Source organism: Podarcis erhardii, assembly GCF_964252035.2.
Source record: "Podarcis erhardii genome assembly, chromosome: 16".
NCBI classification, from domain to species: Eukaryota; Metazoa; Chordata; class Lepidosauria; order Squamata; family Lacertidae; genus Podarcis; species Podarcis erhardii.
Genome location: NC_138514.1, coordinates 2,503,229 through 2,525,756, shown reverse-complemented (window position 1 = coordinate 2,525,756; position 22,528 = coordinate 2,503,229). Strand labels below are relative to the sequence as shown.

The 22,528-nt window shown below is 43.9% G+C and overlaps 1 protein-coding gene across 20 annotated transcripts in view; it reads left to right on the top strand.

Moving 5' to 3' along the window:
• BIN3 (bridging integrator 3) overlaps positions 1-22,528 on the top strand; it is a 121,763-nt gene that overhangs the window by 70,234 nt on the left and 29,001 nt on the right. For 18 of the 20 annotated variants that reach the window (XM_081843948.1, XM_081843960.1, XM_081843966.1 and 15 more), the window contains 2 exons: positions 4,929-5,065; positions 5,631-5,671. In XM_081843948.1, the coding sequence (XP_081700074.1) occupies positions 4,929-5,065; positions 5,631-5,671 (178 nt within the window). Of the gene's footprint in view, positions 1-2,268; positions 2,416-4,893; positions 5,066-5,630; positions 5,672-22,528 lie in introns of those variants that run through there. The other 2 variants (XM_081843955.1, XM_081843959.1) reach the window with 2 other exon arrangements.

Sequence of the window (22,528 nt, the reverse complement as noted above, 5' to 3'; positions counted from 1 at the left end):
TACATTTGCACATCCCTTTAAAAGAAGGGACCTATACGTACACAGCTCAAAGTGTGTAGGCCTCGTTACATGACTTTTCAGACTGCAGCTCCTTGTCTTCGGCCCTGTGTGCGCTGACCCTGTTCAAATACCCTGACATCAGACATTGTGGGGCAGGTGTGCTAGGCGTCCAGGGCAGTTACAATCTCCCATCTCTTATAGGCGCTACGTGAAGGATGGCTAAACGATGGCCCTCCAGATGTTGCTGGACTACAACTCCAATCATCACTGCCGATGGGGATGTTTGTAGGGGAACTACTGCCCTGCACGCTTAAAGCCATCTCTGCACACCCACACACAGAAAGCACAAATGGTTCAGGTCATGTAGAAACAACTCAAAACTTTTTTAGAAAGTCTCCCACTAGTCCATTGTTACAGTTGCCCAGTAAGATTTTCCTTGCAGAGAATTCCTCTCTCCTCCCTTTCAGTGGGTGTTTTATATGGATCACTTCAAACCCCAAAAGATCTGTGGGAGGATTCTCTCTCCCCCGCCCCACTCTCCCTTCAGCTGTGTGGCATCATCACAAATCAGCTCAGTCTCTTGCCCAGATAGCAAGAGATGATTTTGCATTCTGAGGCATGTCATCCTGAATTATGGACTGACAGTGGCTATTTCTTTGTTTTGCTTGTCCTTCCTACTAGTGAGTGGAAACTGGGACAAATCCAAATCTGGCTGGATGCTGTTTGGCAAAACCTAATTACACATTCAAACCCTCTGGAGCATTGCTTCCTCCTCCTCCTCTCAGTAACTGTGAGAGCTGACTGTTTAGTTGGATTGAACAGTTTATATTTTCCCAGGTCCAGCACAAGTCTGGCAATGTCTTAGCTGTGCTATGGCCCATTCCTCTGTGCATCCATTGCATTGATGGAAGGATGGCTGTTTACTTGACCAGTACTGTCATGTTGGACTTGGTCAGCCTTGCATCAGATATCCAGCTTCTGCTGCAAATAACTTGGTTACTCCAGCTGAATGGGTAGCAGCACTCCTGGCAAATACTTCACTAGCAGCACATACACAAGGGAACATCACAAGCATGGCTACAAAGTGATCAGTGACTTTGAGAAATATATTTTTGTTATCACCATAATTGTTTATTTAATTTGTATACTGCCCTATACCCACTGATCTCAGGGCGGTTCACAGGACAAAATCACAACACAAAAAATAAATGCTATGTTGTGTCTGCATGTGGTCGCCAAAAACTCAATGCCCTTACCCAAATTCGTTATATTTGCCAAACCAACAAGTGGCACTTGAAAACATTTCTCTTTGTAGTTCTTTCATTATTTCTCCCGTTTTAATTTGTCACCTTTCTTCTTTAGTTCTTAATTTCCTACTGCTTTTCTTAACTGTCTTTTTAAAATCTATTTATTAAATTTATATCAATCTCCCTCGGGATGTTGTGAACTCTCCTTCCTTGGAGATTTTTAAGCAGAGATTGGATGGTCATCTGTCATGGACGCTTCAGCTGGAATTCCTGCATTGCAGGGGGTTGCACCTTGAGGTCCCTTCCAGCTCTACGATTCTATGATTCTTTGATATTATATCCTGCCCTCCCTCCACCCTACTGGATGTAGTTACAAAGAGTAGGAGATTCAACACACTCCTTACGTCTCCGTAGACATTTTCCTTCCATGAAAACCCAATTTTATTTTTACCAGCAGTGCCCCACCCAAACAAGTGCTGCAAATTGATATTTTTACCTAGATGATTATGCTATTTGCGTAGTTATTTTATTTTATTTTATTTTATTTTATTTTATTTTATTTCTAATAAGACTTTCATATTAAAGGGATCCCCAGGCAATGTACAGCAACCAATAGCATACAATATATCGAATCACTTTTCATTTAAAATGATAAAACCATCTAACTGCAAAATATGCTGTCAAATGGCGAACAGAAGAGGTCTTACCTCCCCTGTCCCCAAATGCACGATGAAACGGAAATGATATCTTAATGAAAAGCACATTTTAGGCCTTCTAAGTAAGTAATAGTGCTATGTTTTGCCATTCTGATTAGATAAACAATTTATATTAGTTTCACTAATAGAGATACTAGTTATATATTTTTTGTTGCGTTTACTTCACGGAGCTCATCACTCGCTTCTTCCGTATCATTTTACCCTTACAGCAACACTGTAAGGAAGGAGAAGCTAAGAGGTCCTGACTGGTCCAAGGCCACCCACAAGGCTTCAGAACTGTGTGGGGATTTGAAGCTAGATCTTCCCAGTCCTAATCCAAAGCCACAGCCCAGGAGTGACTAAGCTGTGGCCCTTAAGATGCAGCTGGGCACCACTCTCATTGGCCCCAATCGTTGACCATGCTAGCTTGAGTTAAAGGGTGATGGATTCCAATGATAGCTGGAGGGCTGCAGGTTAGTCACTCCTGCTCTAACTACTAAATATGGCTGATGCAGAATGATAATTCTAGAAACATGATTGTTAGATTAGAATGAGGAACAATTAGAGTGATAGAGTCACATTGTCCTATTTCTATTAACAGGCATGGTCTTATCAGCTGTATTTTCTGTCATCAGTTGCCATCTTTATGTCAAGGGGAAACATGCAGCCTGGATTTCCTTCCTGGAGATGTGCTGCTCCCCACACTAGGAAAAAACTGGGTGTGGGTTTACTAAGAGTACACAAAACTTATCATTTAGCATGTACTGCGTGGGGGCAGTGTGGCATTACACAACAAGGGAAATCGGGGCGGGGGGAGGGCATTTCCTGTGAAGCAAGCCATAAACCACCAGTTGACATCTATGGAAGTCACTACAACTGGGATTTGAACCCAGGCTCAGGTAATGTAATGGATACGGGTGGCTCTGTGGTCTAAACCACTGAGCCTCTTGGGCTTGCCGATCAGAAGGTTGGCAGTTCAAATCCCTGTGACGGAGTGAGCTCCCATTGCTCTGTCTCAGCTCCTGCCAACCTAGAAGTTCGAAAGCATACCAGAGCAAGTAGATAAATAGGTACCACTGTGGCGAGAAGGTAAACAGTGTTTCCGTGCTCTCTGGCTTCCGTCACGGTGTTCTGTTGCACCAGGAGCGTTTTAGTCATGGTGGCCAGAGGATCCTGAAAGCTGTCTGCAGACAAACGCCAACTCCCTCGGCCTGAAGTGAGATGAGCGCTGCACCCCGTAGTCAAATTGGATTAGATTTAACCATCCAGGGGTCCTTTACCAGGTAGATCTCATTGCTGCTTCTCTGTCAACTTCTGGAGGGAGGCATTCTCCTGCCCTCATTCTGGTACTTTCCCCACAGCTGGATCCGCTTGAAATGTACAATGCTATCCTAGCAGTTTAATCCTACATATATTTTATTGGAAATAAATCCTGCTTTGTTCATTGGCGCTTACTCCTAGGTAAGTGTGTGCAGGAACCTTTGCTTTACTTTCATTATCTTGTCACAGCTGCCACCAGATAATTTTTGTAAAACAACTGGGAAGCTGCAAACTCTTAATAGGCTGTGATTTGTTTCGTTTTGAAAAAGCTGTAGTGAGACTCTGCAGCGCTTAACAGCCTAGAGAAAAAGGCAGGCCCTGCGCGCCTGTGCCTATCTGAAAGAGAGCCTTACTTGTGCAGTATTATAAATGCTGCGTTTAAATGGTATGGACTTGATTGCATATGAGCTATTATCTTGGCATTACACAAATTCATTAATAACTCTTCTTCCAAGCCATCCGTTAGTGTTCCTGGAAAGTTTCCCATTAGCATTTTAGGCACTCTGGAGTGTCTGCTCTTTGTGTTTCAGTTTATTCTGTAGAAACAAGATAATGAATGAGTTCCTGAAAAGCTGGATTATGAAGCACTTGACTCACTGCCGGAGAGTATTTGACAGTGCTGGCCTTGGAACAGTGAGGTCTGGGTTCAAATAACAGCTCTCAGGGTGGCTCTAGGCAAGTTATGATGTCTAAGCCTTAGGAAAGTGGAAGTACTTACTAAGTGGTGGTTGTGAGAATGAATGAACACAGCAATTTGCAACAGGAAAAGGCTATAAAGTAAGAAGTTATGTAGTACAGTGGCTGAAAAAGCCTGGTACAGATCAAGAAGTCCCCGCTTCAGATTGTGTGTCTGTCCTGAGCTCAGCAGGTGGCGTTAGGCAAGCTTCCCCCCCCCCCGCCCCCTAGTCTCAGGCCTACACCTGTGTTATGAGCTTAATTATGCAGACCTGCCTTACAGAGTAGTTTTAAGGATTACAGCAAGATAATGTATGTCAAGTGCTTTGAACCTTGTTGAGTGCATTGGCAGAAAGACAATATGTAAATGTAGTAAATATAAGCATTATGCAAATGCTGCTGTGTTGATTTTGATATGATAATCAGATGTCAAATTTTGCCCACAGGCATTCTAAGCCTGGTTTTAAACACATTACGGGAGGTTTCTTTTATAGCTTGCCATTCCCACCAAAACATTTAAACGTGCCTCAAGTTGGAAGTACAACATGCAGAACAAAGCGACATCTTTTCCAGGGACTTGGCAGGGGTCAAATGTACTCAACAGTGGTGTGCATGATACAAACAGAATTAGGAACCAATCAAAGAGACAAGTGTTTACCTGTTAGACAACTTGGTAGACAACCTAGTTTTCTTCAGATGTTCTGGGCTACACCTTGAAGGGCAGGCAACCTGGGGTTCTAAACTACAACTTATTTCAGTTCCAGCCACCCTGCATCAGGGCTAGCCAACATGTACAGTGGTCGGGGTGATGGGAATCGTAGTCTAGAACACCAGGGTGGCACTGGTTTGCTCACCCTTCCTCTAGACAGCCAGCGCCTTTGAGAGGTCCTACCTGTTGATAGCAACATACTTCCTTGAGTTTCAACAATAATTGTGCAGCTCTTTATCATTAACAGACTTCTTGCTTTCCTGGGTTCTGTATCAACTGTAGCAATGTCAAAGTCTGCTGTGAAAATCTCATCTGACTTACTGTCGAACCCACTCTGTGAGCAAGACCCCAAATTTCTTGAAATGGTGATGGCCCTGGACACAGCTATGAAGAGAATGGATTCCTTTAACCAAGAAAAGGTAAATCACAGAGAGAGAGAGAGAGAGAGAGAGAGAGAGAGAGAGAGACTCTCTATCTGGGGAGAGGAGAGAGTGAAAAATTATGTCCTTCAAGTCCGCCTGCACCTGTTGTCAAGTGTCCTTTTTGCTTGTCTGAAAATAGCCTGTCAAAATTTGCATATACTGAAAGTTTCTGGCTATATATCAGAGGGTGTACAAGTCTGCATGATTGGGATCATGCTGCAAATTGCAGAATTTGGTATTTAGCCATGGATACATCCCTTAGGACTCTTGGGCTTGCAGGGTTTTGTTTTAATTATCATAGGAAGAAGTGGACTGTTCCAGTGAGAACTGAGCATGTTCAGAATGTTGAGTGTCAGCTGGAAGTGAAGAGCAGAAGACATGGGGGTGGGGGAGTGGAAAGGGATCAACCTGGGGATGGGCCAGCAGGCTAGCAGAAACCCTGAAGAACAACAATCTTGTTTAGGAGGTGAGAATGCACTGCAACATTTCATTGCAGGTCCCACTTGTAATTCAGATTGTTTTTCACATCCATTATTGTTGTCCATGTCTCTTTTTCTGGCAGGTGAACCAAATACAAAAGACAGTCATAGATCCCTTGAAAAAGTAAGTAACAGTATTTTGGTATGAGCAACAGTGTGTGCTTTTGCAATCCTTACAAGGGAACATGATTTAACATGGGGGCGAGCAATACATGTATCCATCAGGGAACATAAGTGAAGCCCATGAAAGCTTGTGAAATTGTGTAAATCCCACTTTGTATTCAGGGGATGAGGATCCCAATTCCTAGCCTTCATAGAAGATTGAAAATGTGAAGGCAAAGCATTCTAAAATATTAGAAGCAAGTCTATAATGTCTATATAAAGAATCAGAACATTAGAAATGTGGTTAGATTTACGTAATATGCATGAGTTATATTAGTTGTAGAATTTGGCCAACAAATCACAGAATGTCTATCGTCCTGGAGCAGGTTTGCATGAACAAGAATAAGCGCAAGAAAGGCATTAGACATTTCTGCACTCCCGTAAAAAGGCTTCCCTACTTCTTCTTTCACTTTCAAAGAATCCTGGCTTGTTGTTCTGTATGAACTAAAGATTGGTTTAACTAACCAGAGTTTCCTGATCTCGGGTTTGTATGTATAAACAATCCAGGATTCTTCAAAACCAATTGTAAATGCTAGCAAAGTCCTTCTCCTGGCTGAGTGGGAGAAGGAGAGGGGAGCATGCCAGCCTGAGGTTTCATTGGGCTAATTTTAGCTCAAGCATATACCACCAAAGTATGGCTCGGTGTTAATGTGCAAACAGCCCACTCTGTTCGGGATTGTTCTGGTTGTTAACTTAGTGGATAGATGATCTTGTCTTTTGGTGAAGGTGTTGTATCTAAATCCTATACATATATGAACTGCATGAACTTTAGATTCTATGAACAGTGTGGGTTCTGTCATCTTTATGTTGGAGGTAGCACCTCCCCTATCAAGGCTGATAAAATGTAAAGGTTTCGAAGCTCATCCTCACCCAGCAATACATCTAACCCTGCAGATGTACTTTTATCCTTGCAAGTCTTTAAGCATCTTTCAAATGTTTAAGTCTTATTAGCACTTACTAGGGCTATAAGCAAGCATTAGAGACTCCTTAAATGAATTTAGGAAGAATTTCAGTTACTGCAACCAAATGACTTCAGAAGTCTTTAGATTCTCTATTTGATTACAAGGAAATAGTGCAAGAGAGAATAAAATGACTTTAATAAGGTAGTGAGTGAGGTAAATTACTGAATAACAACCTTAGTTTACACCTGACATTTTTGTTGTCTCTAGTCTCAAGCAAGAGTCTTATGCTGTTAATATGGTTGCCCTGTGCTAGTATCAAGAACAAAGCAATTGTGGAATTTGGGTTTGGGGAATCTCTGCTTGCTTGCTTTGCCTCTCTTTCCTCCTATTCTGTTTACACCAAGGAGGTCCAACCTCTCAGACCAAATAGGCCACAAAAATCCTTTGACACAGAACCAGGGAGGGCAGCACACACGGAATTAAATTTTCATATTGTAAATTTAAGTGTTTGCAATATAGTTAATATTATTTAATATACATATTTCATGTATTTAATTAAATATATATATTTTAAACACACAATTATAGTTGACGATTAGTATTTGTTAACAATGCAGACATCAATGGGGTGTCTGAGCTGGAGAATTCTTCACGAGCTGATTGATGTCTGCCTTGAAGTTGGCTGTTCACATGTGCAGGCAACTCTTGACTGAATTGTATGTTAAGTTGTTTTGAGTTTTGGAATTCATGAAGTTCATGTTTGAAAACACTTGTACATTGTGTGTGTGTGTGTGTGTGTGTGTGTGTGTGTGTCTTCTTCCTCCTCCTCCTCCTCTTCTTCTTCTTCTTCTTCTTCTTCTTCCCAAAATTCCTTTCTCTTCCCCCACCAATTGGTACATCCCAAAGCTCAAACTTCTATGCACTGCAAAAAAGAAAGCAAAGTCTTTCATGCTGAAACACACACAGACAAACACCCACCCTTCTTCTCTGTACCGCCCACTCCCTGGGAGGCTCTGGAGCCCTGGCTGCTTGGGGATCTGGCCATGCTCCAAGCGGCTCCAAAAATGCAGCCTGGTGGCCACACAGAGCTCCTGCAGCAGCAGCAGCAGTAGAGGAGGAGGAGGAACAGCCACAGCAGCCTGCCTTTGGCTGCAGCACACACTCACTCACTGCCACCTCCATCAGCTTGGCTGTGCTGCCCTGGGTGAGGTAGAGGGTATGGAGCTGGAGAGCCACCAAAAACAGCCTCGAGGGCCGCCCATGGGCCCCATGTTGGACTACCCTGGTTTAAACGATGAAGAACGAGAAATGATTGCAAAATTCTTACCTACTGTAGCAGATTTCCATAAGGCACCCTGTCTATTTTTCATGGTCTCCAGCCATGTTCCTCTTCTGCTCTTACTGCCCTCACTTGTCTGTCTTTTCCTATTATTCCATCTCTTCCTCTTCCCACCGACCCAAAAAAGTATTGTAATTCTCAGTCAGCTTGGATATGGATATTGGATTCACATTGGAAGGTATAAAAACTGAACAGGCTTGTGAAGAGTACACAACATACTATACTGTAGACTTATCTCAAGGGTAGAATTTGAATCCTTCACATTGTGCTATATGAATGAGGGGATTACTATGACATGTAGGCTAACAATGGAAGAGAATGGCTAAAGGAGGTAAGGGAAGATGGGAGTGCATGACTGAAAGCAGGTCTGGACAAGAAAGGTTCCTGCTTGTAGGATGTGCAAGGCTGGTGCTGACCTCTGATCAAAGAAGCATTTGTATATGACTTCCAGCTGATCAGAAAGGCAGGCTGGGAGCCCATGAGGGGCCACGATATAGCAAAAGGGAAAGTTCTATAACTTCTTGGGATCTTTTGAATTGATTAGGAAATTTGACTTTCCTGTCTGTACAGTCACTGGTTAAGAAAAAATAAATAAATGCCCATTGTGAAAATTGTATTACAACATACTGCATATTCAGGAAATACATTACTTTGTTTCCCAACTTTATTCTATTTAAATCCAGTTCAGCACACAGATGTCCCCCTCCCCCACCATTGCTTTATGTACACATAGTAAAATCTGCACTAGGTAACCAGTGAGATGTAAAGGTATAAAGCTAAGGTGGAAAAGAGAGAGAGCCTGGAAAGGGGTTTTAGGGCGGAAGTGGTGGGTGGGGAAGGGGTTAAGTGCATAAACACTTTGACAACCAAATGTCTCCTGCAAATACCCACCACCACATGAGCAAACTTACTTGACAAAAAAAGAGTAAATATTACTTGGCAAAGACAGATTTGGGAATACAAATTGGCTTGTGTAACATGTAGCTCCTGCCTTAGAAGATCATCCTCATGCCATGCAATTTCACAAAAACTAGGCAAGGTAGGTTGCATGTTTTTCCTCATTTTATTCTGAAGAATTGATGCTTTTGAATTATGGTGCTGGAGGAGACTCTTGAGAGTCCCATGGACTGCAAGAAGATCAAACCTATCCATTCTGAAGGAAATCAGCCCTGAGTGCTCACTGGAAGGACAGATCGTGAAGCTGAGGCTCCAATACTTTGGCCACCTCATGAGAAGAGAAGACTCCCTGGAAAAGACCCTGATGTTGGGAAAGTTGGAGGGCACAAGGAGAAGGCGACGACAGAGGATGAGACGGTTGGACAGTGTTCTCAAAGCTACCAGCATGAGTTTGACTAAACTGCGGGAGGCAGTGGAAGACAGGAGTGCCTGGCGTGCTCTGGTCCAGGGGGTCATGAAGAGTCAGACATGACTAACCGACTAAACAACAACAACAACAGATGCAAACACAATTTGGTCTCAGACTAACACTTTAGCCCGTGGGCTCCAGAAACTCCCATCTCTGAAACAGTTCTGGAAGCCAAACTCATTTCTGATCCCCTCACTTTTGCCCTTTTATAGTTTGGCAAGTTGAGTGCAGTTACAACCTGCATTTTAAAGCCACCCCCCTTCACATTCCACTTTAGGGTTAATCTGGATCATTTCTCTTCCTCTGCTTCCTATATGTGAAATGTGAAGCCAAGGGGGAGCCAATGAGAGTAAATGCATATGTGATGCTACAACATTTTTAAAGAGCCCCAGGACCCATCTGAACATTAATGAGAGGCACCATCGGCATTCAGGCTTGTGCTCTCCCCTCTTTCTGATTTTGGAATGCTCTGATAATGTTTCTAGATTAGTGAAAACTGTCTTGGGATTCTTTCTCTTGTTTCCTGTATTGCTTTCCCAAAGGAGATCATCTTCCCCAGCCTCTCCCAGACTTGCCTTGACCTAGAAATGGGCTTTGATTCTAACAGCTGCACTTCATTACTCCCTTCAGTGGTGGTCCTTACAATTTATTAGCTAAAGACATAGATAAATTCAATCCACGCAATTATCGTTAGCGGCAATATATTGCAATCAGAGTCATGTGCAGCATAAAACACCTTATTCTCTAGTGCAGCCGTACGAAGCTCCAGGAGGTGTTTGACGCCTCTGATGAGACTAATCGCTTCTCTTCAAAAGCAGCAACTGACTCGAGGGGGAAGGCACATCTTCCCGAGGTTACTAGGATCAGAAGTTGTATTTTCTTTGTTTTTCCTAGATAATACAGTCCCCTGGTGTGGAATTACTGAGGGTTAATTTCAGTTCATTTAAAATTTTAAGTGAGAATGTTGTGTTCTTCACTGTGTGGGTTGAGCAGAGTGGAAGGCTGGAAAATTCACCCCAGATCCAATTCAGTCAAAAGGCAGCTATCTTCTGGCTCATACAGCATCCTCCCAGCTCCTCCCTTGCCCCAGGATGGGATTGGTCAAGTGTACAGTGCACTAGCTATGGTGGATGACACATTTTGTGCTTTGAACAATGCAAGAAGCTCGGGTGTTTGCATTCTGCACCTCATTCACACAACAGCCTCCTTCAGGTGATCTGAAAGTGAGCTCCCTCAATACATGAGTGGGAGCCATGAGGGTGAGTGCAGGAGTTCATCTCTTTGTGTTACTCTCCATAAAGGTGAATATATGAAATGAGGAGCCCTCTTTGCTCCCCTCTGCACTTTAGAGCTCTGCCTCCCCACCTTGCATGTTGAACAAACTCCCTTTTAGAATCACGGAATGATAGCGCTGGAAGGGCCACAAGGGTCATCTAGTCCAACCCCCTGCAATGCAGGAATCTATTGCCAACGTGGGGCTCGAACCCACGACCCAGAGATTAAGAGTCTCATGCTCTGCCCACTGAGCTATCTTTCACACAAAAGTGCCTGAAGAGAACTGATGTCTTTCAAACCAAGAAGACTTGGTTCTGATCTCACTGTGCTCAGTCTCATTAAGCCACCTGAACGCCAGGTGCTTGCTGCCCCTCAAGACTCTTGCTTCCTGCAAAGCTTTTCGTTATCCTGATTAAAATGTCAGTAGAAAGGTCCATATAAGAAAAGACCCTTGGAGACAAAAAGCACAGCAGCATTGTAGATCCTGATGCCTGTGAATGGACTAGGCAGACTGTGTAGACCATCAGGGCTTAAAAGTAATTCAGAGCTTGGCCCTTAGCTGCCACACCAAGACATGCTCAAGGCAACTGACATGGTTTCCTAGTGTGCTTTGCCAGCTGGTTGGAGTGGTGGTCCCCAAAGGCACCGAAAGGAGCTGCTTCCAGGCCGCAGAGCACCTCAGACACTGCAGAGAACCTGAGGATCCTGGAGAGCTCCCTCCCACAGCAGCGGGTGGGGTGGTATATTGACTCTCCTGGCACAAAGACAGAGGGGAAGGGTCCAAATTAACTAACTGCTTAACACAGATGGCAGTTCTCCCCTGAAGATTCAGAGTTGCACTGGCATGTGTGGGCGGGATTTATACTAGGTCCAAGGCTGGATTGACGGTCCCAGGCCTGAGGTAGCAGACAAAAATGGAATGCTTAAAATGGGAAGCTCTGCTGCTGTTAATTTGACCTTTGTGAAGACCAGCAACAAGTACAGAGGAGACGCTTCCAAAGCAGGTGAGAGTGTTGTGACAGACCCAAGCCAGGAATCCTCAGAAACAAGAATAAATGGATGTGGAGGTTGTGTGCAGAGTCTGAGGTTCATTAGAAAGAACTGGTGGTGGTGCCTCTCTTCACACTTCTTTCTGTGAAAAGCAAGCTCCCCCTGCCCCTCAGCAGTTTGAATCAGCATGTTGCATAAGCTAAGTTATATCTCCTCAAGAGTGAGTTTCCTATACAGCTGGAAACCAGTGGTGTGTGGCAAAAATTGTCCAGTCTGGAGGCTTGCCACTTGAGTGACCAGCTTTATTCAACCCCTGCTTTTCCAGGCTAGAAGGTTCCAGTAACCTACATTACTAGTAGCAGTGCCTAACCCCCCTCTGTAACCCATAAATCTCATCCATTAATCACACAGTCCTGGTCTGTGAATCTTTCTCTGACAGTGAAAGCAGATAACCCAGCCTTTCGGCTCCCTGGGGGGAACTGGGGACCGGAAACAACCAAATCCGCTTTCATGTCCTTACTGGACTCTAATGAGGATTTCATACACAAAGCTAGCCACATGGCCTTCCTTCCCTCCACCCCCAGTTGTGCACCCTACCTCATCTGGGGACTCTTAGTCTTAATCCCTTGTTCCCACTGGTTTGAACTGTCATCTTATTTTCTGTTGCTTTTTGCTGTACTCGGAAAGGATGGTTTTAATTTCCCCTTCCTGGTGGGTGGACAGGCCTGCGACGGACGTGTGGGCACCGATTATGGAATGACAGGCATTCCTGAACCCAGCCCGAGTGCTTTGGCTAGCTCTGTACCAGTCTCAATCACACCCTTTCCTGCCTCCCATGTTTATAAAGTTTTTTCTCCCCATTGCCTTTTCTGGCTTAGTTACTATTTTTTATGTTCTTTTAATTACTACCCTTTCCTCTTCTCTCCCCAAGTCCTGTTTTTCTACTCCTTTTCCCTTGTCCTGCTCTTCACTTCTCTTTAGCTGTCCTTCAAGAGGCAGGCTTCATTTCTTCTCTGGCAACAGATCTGCTCGGGCTTATTATACCGTCCAATATATATTTGCATTATCAGCCCATTAAAAAACACAAACCCAATTATGAATATTTGGTGAGGAAACAGCATGAGAGAAGATAAGAGTCTTTTGGGGGCAGTGGGAACAAGAGAAAAATAGCCAGTTAAAAGTGGAAGGAGTTGTCTGGTTGTGCATGATTATGGGTGATCTGATAGATGTTTCCACTTTGAAAAGGTGATTATCACATTAAGAATGTGTTCTTTTATTTATGTATTGTTCAGAAATGATAAGTTTTCATCCATAACAGAAAATATGGTACATTGGCCATACAAATAAAACTTTATATCTCTTTATCTACAAGCTTCCTCAAAACCTAGCCAGCCAGATTTCATTCTTTGCTTTTTGACCAGGAGTCACTGCTGAATGGTTTCTTGAGCCTTTAGTGGAGTAGCTTTGAATTCACATGATTGTAATGGGAAACAGCATCTGGTGTGTTGTTCCCAGACTAAAAGCTGCACAACAGCACAAGCGCCATGTTTCATATTCATCAGGGATGCCCAACATCTGGTCGATCCCTGAGAGGTTCTGGTCGATCGCAGTTGATCGCTGGCTCCTTTTACTTTGCGGTGGCATAATAGCATCTGGCCCTGTCCTCCATTTTTGCAAGATCGCTGAAAAGGAAGACAGAGTTTTTGCTGTGAGGCAGATTGTTTCCTTAGCGATCGGTTGGTGAGCGACTTCCCCCTTTCCTCAGTTCTGAAATTTCCCTCTCCATAATGTGACATTATTCCCTAAAAAAGCTGAACTACTTATAACTCTTATAACTGAAACCCCCCACCCCCACCCCCAGGACTTTCCTCCCTAAAAAAAAGCTCAACAACTTTTTGACCTGAAACCCCCCTCCCAAAAAAGGGGTAGATCACTGCCAGTTTTTTATTCTGTGAGCGGATCGCAGTCTGTTGGGAGTTGGACGTCCCTGATATACACGATGCACAGCTTGACAGCAAAGTCTCAAACCTGCCACAGACAGCTTGGAAGAATCGTTGGGAAGGGAGGGTATTCTCAAGGAGGGATTTGAGTAAAGTGGGGAGGCTGCTTGGAGTATGCTAAGATAATGATAGTACTTACTAATGATGGTACTTAACATTGACTCAGCCCCTTGTGTTTTGAAAGCATCAATAGATGGTTAGGCACTTTAGATTGCCCACTTGTGCTTTAGCTGTTCTGATTCCCATTTTTAAAGAAGAGGGAACACATTGCCAGATGTCATTCAGCTAGTCTGGCTAGCAGTGATTCCAAACTTTCCTTTTCCTTTTCTTTTTTATTTGCTGTATACTTTGATACGATGCCTAAGGCACATCCCAAAAACACATGCACATAAATGCATTCACAGTCTGTCCTTCCAGTGAGCACTCAGGGCTGATTTCCTTAAGAATGGATCGGTTTGTTCTTCTTGCAGTCCATGGGACTCTCAAGAGTCTCCTCCAACACCATAATTCAAAAGCATCAATTCTTCGGCGATCTGCCTTCTTTATGGTCCAGCTCTCACTTCCATACATCACTACTGGGAAAACCATAGCTTTTACTAGTAGGACCTTTGTTGGCAAGGTGATGTCTCTACTTTTTAAGATCTGTCTAGGTTTGTCATTGCTTTCCTCCCAAGAAGCAGGCGTCTCTTAATTTCGTGGCTGCTGTCACCATCTGCAGTGATCATGGAGCCCAAGAAAGTAAAATCTCTCACTGCCTCCATTTCTTTTCCTATTTGCCAGGAGGTGATGGGCCCAGTGGCCATGATCTTCGTTTTTTTGATGTTGAGCTTCAGACCATATTTTGCGCTCTCCTCTTTCACCCTCAATAAAAGGTTCTTTAATTCCTCGTCACTTTCTGCCATCAAGGTTGTGTCATCTGCATATCTGAGGTTGTTGATATTTCTTCCGGCAATCTTCATTCCGGCTTCGGATTCATCCAGCCCAGCCTTTCGCATGATGAATTCTGCATATAAGTTAAATAAGCAGGGAGACAATATACAGCCTTGTCGTACTCCTTTCCCAATTTTGAACCAATCAGTTGTTCCATATCCAGTTCTAACTGTAGCTTCTTGTCCCACATAGAGATTTCTCAGGAGACAGATGAGGTGATCAGGCACTCCCATTTCTTTAAGAGCTTGCCATAGTTTGCTGTGGTCGACACAGTCAAAGGCTTTTGCATAGTCAATGAAGCAGAAGTAGATGTCTTTCTGGAACTCTCTAGCTTTCTCCATAATCCAGCGCATGTTTGCAATTTGGTCTCTGGTTCCTCTGCCTCTTCTAAATCCTTGTTATTTGCAGTGCTTTCTAAGGCCCATTTAACTTCACTCTCCAGGATGTCTGGCTCAAGGTCAGCAACCCCACTACCTGGGGTGTACGAGACATCCATATCTTTCTGGTATAATTCCTCTGTGTATTCTTGCCACCTCTTCTTGATGTCTTCTGCTTCTGTTAGGTCCTTACCACTTTTGTCCTTTATTATGGTACTCTTTGAACGAAATGTTCCTTTCATATCTCCAATTTTCTTGAACAGATCTCTGGTTCTTCCCATTCTGTTGTTTTCCTCTATTTCTTTGCATTGCTCATTTAAGAAGGCCTTCTTATCTCTCCTTGCTATTTTTTGGAAATCTGCATTCAATTTCCTGTATCTTTCTCTATCTCCCTCGCATTTTGCTTGCCTTCTCTCCCCCGCTATTTGTAAGGCCTTGTTGGACAGCCACTTTGCTTTCTTGCATTTCCTTTTCATTGGGATGGTTTTCGTTGCTGCCTCCTGTATAATGTTGCGAGCCTCCATCCATAGTTCTTCAGGCACTCTGTCCAGCAAATCTAAATCCTTAAACCTGTTCCTCACTTCCACTGTGTATTCATAAGGGATTTGATTTAGATTGAATCTTACCGGCCCAGTGGTTTTTCCTACTTTCTTCAGTTTAAGCTTGATTTTTGCTATAAGAAGCTGATGATCTGAACCACAGTCAGCTCCAGGTCTTGTTTTTGCTGACTGTATCGAGCTTCTTCATCTTTGGCTGCAGAGAATATAATCAATCTGATTTTGATGCTGCCCATCTGGTGATGTCCACATGTAGAGTCGTCTCTTGTGTTGTTGGAAAAGTGTGTTTGTGATGACCAGCTTGTTCTCTTGACAGAACTCTATTAGCCTTTGCCCTGCTTCATTTTGCTCTCCAAGGCCAAACTTGCCAGTTGTTTCTTTTATCTCTTGACTCCCTGCTTTAGCATTCCAATCTCCTATAATGAGAAGAACATCCTTCTTTGGTGTCACTTCTATAAGGTGTTGTAAGTCTTCATAGAATTGGTCAATTTCAGTTTCTTCCACACCAGTAGTTGGTGCATAAACTTGGATTACTGTTATGTTAAAAGGTCTGCCTTGGATTCGTATCGAGATCATTCTATCATTTTTGAGATTGCATCCCAGTACTGCTTTTGCAACTCTTTTGTTGACTATGAGGGCCACTCCATTTCTTTTGCGGGTTTCTTGCCCACAGTAGTAGATATGATGGTCATCCGAACTGAATTCGCCCATTCCCGTCCATTTTAGCTCACTGATGCCCAGGATGTCAATATTTATTCTTGCCATCTCATTTTTGACCACATCCAACTTACCCAGGTTCATGGTTCTTACATTCCAGGTTCCTATGCAATATTTTTCTTTACAGCATTGGACTTTCCTTTCGCTTCCAGGCATATCCGCAACTGAACGTCCTTTCGGCTTTAGCCCAGCCGCTTCATCAGCTCTGGATCTACTTGTACTTGTCCTCCGCTCTTCCCCAGTAGCATGTTGGACGCCTTCCGACCTGAGGGGCTCATCTTCCAGCGTCATAACTTTTATATGCCTGTTGTCTTTGTCCATGGAGTTTTCTTGGCAGGGATACTGGAGTGGCTTGCCGGTTCCTCCTCCAGGTGGATCACGTTTGGTCAAAACTCTCCACTATGACCTGTTCATCTTGGGTGCCCTGCTCGGCATAGTTCATAGCTTCTCTGAGTTCTTCAAGCCCCTTCGCCACGGCAAGGCAGTGATCCATGAAGGGGATGCATACACATACTCAACCATATATATATGAAATTGTTGTATTGAAACCAATGAGCCAGCAAGTCTAGTATTGTCTGTAGTGACTGGTAACATCCTTCTGGGGTCTCAGGTCATAGAATCATAGAATCATAGAGTTGGAAGAGACCACAAGGGCTATCGAGTCCAACCCCCTGCCAAGCAGGAAACACCATCAGAGCACTCCTGACATATGGTTGTCAAGCCTCTGCTTAAAGACCTCCAAAGGAGGAGACTCCACCACACTCCTTGGCAGCAAATTCCACTGTCGAACAGCTCTTACTGTCAGGAAGTTCTTCCTAATGTTTAGGTGGAATCTTTTTTCTTATAGTTTGGAACCGTTGCTCCATGTCCGCTTCTCTGGAGCAGCAGAAAACAACCTTTCTCCCTCCTCTATGTGACATCCTTTTATATATTTGAACATGGCTATCATATCACCCCTTAACCTCCTCTTCTCCAGGCTAAACATGCCCAGCTCCCTTAGCCGATCTTCATAAGGCATCGTTTCCAGGCCTTTGACCATTTTGGTTGCCCTCCTCTGGACACGTTCCAGTTTGTCTGTGTCCTTCTTGAACTGTGGTGCCCAGAACTGGACACAGTACTCCAGGTGGGGTCTGACCAGAGCAGAATACAGTGGCACTATTACTTCCCTTGATCTAGATGCAATACTCCTATTGATGCAGCCCAGAATTGCATTGGCTTTTTTAGCTGCTGCGTCACACTGTTGGCTCATGTCAAGTTTGTGGTCAACCAAGACTCCTAGATCCTTTTCACATGTACTGCTCTCAAGCCAGGTGTCACCCATCTTGTATTTGTGCCTCTCATTTTTTTTGCCCAAGTGCAATACTTTACATTTCTCCCTGTTAAAATTCATCTTGTTTGTTTTGGCCCAGTTCTCTAATCTGTCAAGGTCGTTTTGAAGTGTGATCCTGTCCTCTGGGGTGTTAGCCACCCCTCCCAGTTTGGTGTCATCTGCAAATTTGATCAGGATGCCCTTGAGTCCATCATCCAAGTCGTTGATAAAGATGTTGAATAAGACCGGGCCCAAGACAGAACCCTGTGGCACCCCACTAGTCACTCTTCTCCCGGATGAAGAGGAACCATTGATGAGCACCCTTTGGGTTCGGTCAGACAGCCAGTTACAAATCCACTGAGTGGTAGCATAGTCAAGTCCGCATTTTACCAGCTACTTTCCCAGTCGGGCCACCTGGCATCCATTGTAGAAAAGCCAAGGATTAAACCTACTATGTGTAAAACACCTTCTCAGTAAGAAGCAAAAGCTGAGCCGCACTAGGCAAGAAAGGCTTTGTTTTATCCTCAGACCTTGCTTGCTATGAGAGCGTGGATCTTCTGCCTTTTTAGAACATCACCCACATAGCAGAAGGAATTGAGACCAGCCTGTTTGTTCTAGGAGAGTAGATCTCTCATGGTATAGGACAGCAAAAAGAACTTTGCATCCTGTTCCAGGAAACCCAAGTCTTGGTATGTTGTTGTGGTATCCATTCCAAACTTGTGGCAGGCCGACTTGAAAGCTTGCATGGTGAAGTGGTTGTCAGTATACTGCTCTTGGATTCTCAGCAGGTACTTGTGAAATATGGTTTGTGGTCACTGGGCTGGGAAGGGTGGATTTATTGCTGGTTTTGTTTCTATAAATGTAAAGGACTTCATGTTTTCTTAAAATAAAGTTGTATAAAAAAAGATTGTGGTGGCACAGCAAACTTAGGATTTGGGAACATGATAGAGAATTTAACACATGCAGATTCAAACTTAACAAAAAGTGCTGATCTTGATTGAATATGATCCCTGAAATGGGTGGTTTGAGCTATACTCCAGAGTTGGCAGTCAGAAGAGGCAAACTTAAATACAGTTGATGGAAGTGATCGAATATCTTTCTTTTTTATCACCTGGATTCTATGTATGTCGAGCGCCTTGAAACAAAGTCAGGAGCCTCTTAAAGTGGATTTGGCTGCCGTCTTCAGGTGTCTGAGTGTTCACTTACGAGCATGTCCACATGCAGGATGCGGCCTTGAAGCAGTCAGTGTCTGGATGGGAGACCACCTGGAAGCCCCCTTGGGAGCTGCCTTGGGTTCCATGAAGAAAGGTGTGATGTAAAAGTAACAACCTAATAATGTGTCAGTGAACTAGGAGTACTGTAAGCTTCAGTCAGATTAATCAACCAAATCTTAGGTTGATTACTCAGTGGGATTTAATTTAAACTGGTGAAGTCAGCTTTTAACTGGAGAGGTTGAGCGTTAAGAACAAGTGCTTAAAAAAAGACTATTCTGGTATTTAAGGCAATGGGGGTGTTAAAGATTAGCTTTCCTTCCAACAATGCACGGTAGGTTTTATTTATTAAATTGTACATTACCTTGGTCTTCCATCATTATCTCCAAAAAGGCATTCATTTTGGGGCTTTGGCAGTATTCAGATGATGATGATGATGATAATGATAATAATGATAATAATAATAATAATAATAATAATAATAATAATAATAATAATATAATTTATTATTTATTTGTACCCCACCCATATGGCTGGGTTTCCCCAGCAACTCTGGGCAGCTTTCAACAGAGTTTAAAAATACATTAAAACATCAATCATTAAAAACTTTCCTAAACAGGGCTGCCTTCAAATGTCTTCTAAACATCAGGTAGTTGTTTATCTCTTTGACATCTGATGGGAGGGTGTTCCACAGGGTGGGTGCCACTACCGAGAAGGCCCTCTGCCTGGTTCCCTGTAACTTGGCTTCTTGCAGAAAGGGAACCGCCAGAAGGCCCTCGGCGCTGGACCGATACATTTCAATTGCATCAGTCAGTTAAAAGCAGGCCGTTAATGAACTAAAAGATTAGCGACTGTGGTTATTAGTGTGCAGAAAAGCAGCTCTCAGTTTGCTAATGGTGGGTGTTGTAGCTGTTATTGGAATACAGCTACCATAAACCAGAGGTCGGCAACCTAAGGCCCATGGACTGGAAGCGGCCCATGAGGGTCACTTAACTGGCCCATAAGCCGCCCCTGAACCGAGCCGCCCACTCGGTGAGTTCCCGTGCGCGGTGCTAAACTGGCACAGCACGCCGCGGGACTCTCTTCCACAGCTCCAGATATTGCTTCTGCACATGCCCAGATGCCAGAAATCGCGCCTGCGCAGAAGCGATATCCAGCGCCGCGGACATGTGCAGATGCGTTTTCCTGCATTGCGTTGCACTGCACCAGTCCGGCCCATGCCCGGTAAGCCTTGCCAACCCCTTCCATAAGCCATGATGGCTGGGGCTGATGGGAGTTGTAGTCCAACAACAGCTGGAGCCTCCCTCTGCCATAGGGTAATCAAACATCGGAATTCACCCTTTCTTGCAATGTTTTGATTCTCTACTTTTAGTAAGAGCTGTATGACAGTGGAAGGCACTCCTTTGAGAGATGGTGGACTCTCCTTCCTTGGAGGTTTTGAGCAAAAGTTGGGTGGCCATCTCTCAGGGATGCCTTAGCTGAGATTCCTGCATTGCAGGGGGTTGCACTAGATGACCCTCGGGGTCCCTCCAAACTCTACACTTCTTTGATTCTATTATTCTAACTTCTGGGAGGGCTGCAGCATTCGGTTCAAATTGGCTAAAAAGCATTCTGGCTACAAAAGCATTCTGATACATAGGACATAAGGTTTTTTATATTTAATTCAAAACAAGTAATTCTAAAAACTGAAGGTAGCAAGTGCAGTCTTAGGAGAGGGAAGCATTTCGTCACACACAAAAAATTGCCGCTTCTAAAGTGAGGCCTACTATGACCCGTTGTCTTAAAACACAGTGGTGTTATTGCCTCCCTTGTATGTAAACTTAATTGACTGAGGCTGTAGTCCTAACCCCACTTACCTGGGAATAAGCCCTTTTGAATTCAGTAGAACTTACTTCTGAGTAGACATGGTTCAGATTGTGCTGTAAGATTATTTAGTCAGGTGGTGGCCCTAGTTGCAGGGATTCACCCAACTTTTTTCTCTTCTGCCTGCTGTGGGACATGCTGCAGTGTGCTGAGTCCTTGTCTGCGCATAGCAGCATAGCTGCCTCCATCTCCTGTTAGCACAGCCTGGGTGGTTATGGGTCTGTTGCAGTCACTGTGTCACAGCTGGAGAAAGAAAGAGTGAGTTTCCATTTTCAAGGAGCAGACTTGTCAGGCAGGTTGACTAGTTAATGAACACAGCAGCGGTGGGAATCCTGATGCTGCTTTTATCTTTTCAGGGCACTGTCTTTCAATCCTCATCCTTTAATTATGGGAAGCTGAAGGGAGACTGCGAATGCAAAAAGAAGTGGCAATATTATTTATAATTCAGTGTGTCTTCTAAAGTCTGGCATTCCCCATCCATAGGTTAAAGTGTCACCTTAAGCAGAGTTTTGGTGGCACATTCCTCTCTACTTCCAGCAGTGGGGAAACTGTGCTTCTGTATTTTCGTTTAGTTATCCCCATGTAGCTAGCTATTAATACCTATTGCTTTTGAGGTTTTATTATTACCACTCCATTCTCCTCTTTACCCAAGCAGAATCTCCAGAGAGAAAGTGATTCCAGCTTCCTCTGAGATCAGCAAACATGTGGGTCAAAATTTCGGCATCCTACACATTCAGCAGTTATAAAATGCTGTCCAAACTGCATGGTCTGCCTGCCCCAGCTCTGCACGCTGAGAAATGTGTGGCAGCTGCATTCTAGACTGGGATCTGTTGGATCACAAGCCGTCCTAACTGCTCACCTTAGATTACAGCCTCTTTGCCCGCGCAGTAAGCCATTCCTTGCTCAGCTCTGGTTCTTGTTCTTGTTTTCAATCCTATTTTTTTTGTACCTGCTCCTGGCCTTTTCCTTTCCTGCGTCAGACCAACACGGCTACCTACCTGAATCCTTCTTTCCTGTTTTTGCTATATACCTATCAGCCTTGCATTGTTGTCTTTGAATTGTGTCCTATCCTTTCAGCATTGTCTTTTTTTGCTGCTGGTGGAGCAGAACCCCATTTGCCCTAACGGACCAACCTCTACTGTCATCCTCTTTTCCAGGATTTTTTTTTGGGGGGGGGTTGGGGAGAAAGACAGGTAAACAAGGCACACTTCCATACTTTTGGGCCCTACAAGTCAAAAGCTCTGTTACTTGGAGGTGCTCCAAGCAAGCACATTGATAGGTGTGTAGGGCCTCTTAACACTGCCAGTGAGGCACTCCACACCGAAAGCCCTGCAACGTCCTGAGGCCTACTCTCAGTCATTCTGAATGCCACTAACTTGCATGTCATCTTTGTCTTTGCACATCCTTACTGTTGCAAAATCAGTGCACCCATTGTATCTTGGCTGAAGGTACCAGTAGCTGTTCTTCAGGTGATCCCAGTAGCAGGGAAGCTGTGTAGCTCAGTGGGTAAGGGCAGCTTGTAGACTTTGAATAATCTCACCCCTCCCCTCCCAGTATGGTGCATGACCCATGCATTAGAAGTCCTTATGAGACAGCAGTTGCTGAATATACAAACCTTGTACTATAGCTATTTTTAAAGCAATCTGTTGTGCCATGTCCCTTCATTAGTGCCTGGAAAAAACATCACTTTGTTAAATTGAGACTACTAGAATGTTGTAAGCAGGAAAAACAGACAGACACATCAATTAGTTTTTAGAAATATATTTTAACTCAGATGGTAGCAGAATCTTTGTTTTTAAGTTAATGTCCATATTTTTGTGATCTATATAAGCTTTTTCAATTCCTCATTCCTAAGAAATTAATGATTTTACATACCATCGTTAATGTACATGGTCCTTAACAGAGTAACATGGTTCCTCCCTTCACTCGGACAGTTCCCTGGCCACAGAACATAATGTCTAAATTTGATTGGAGGCAAGGGAG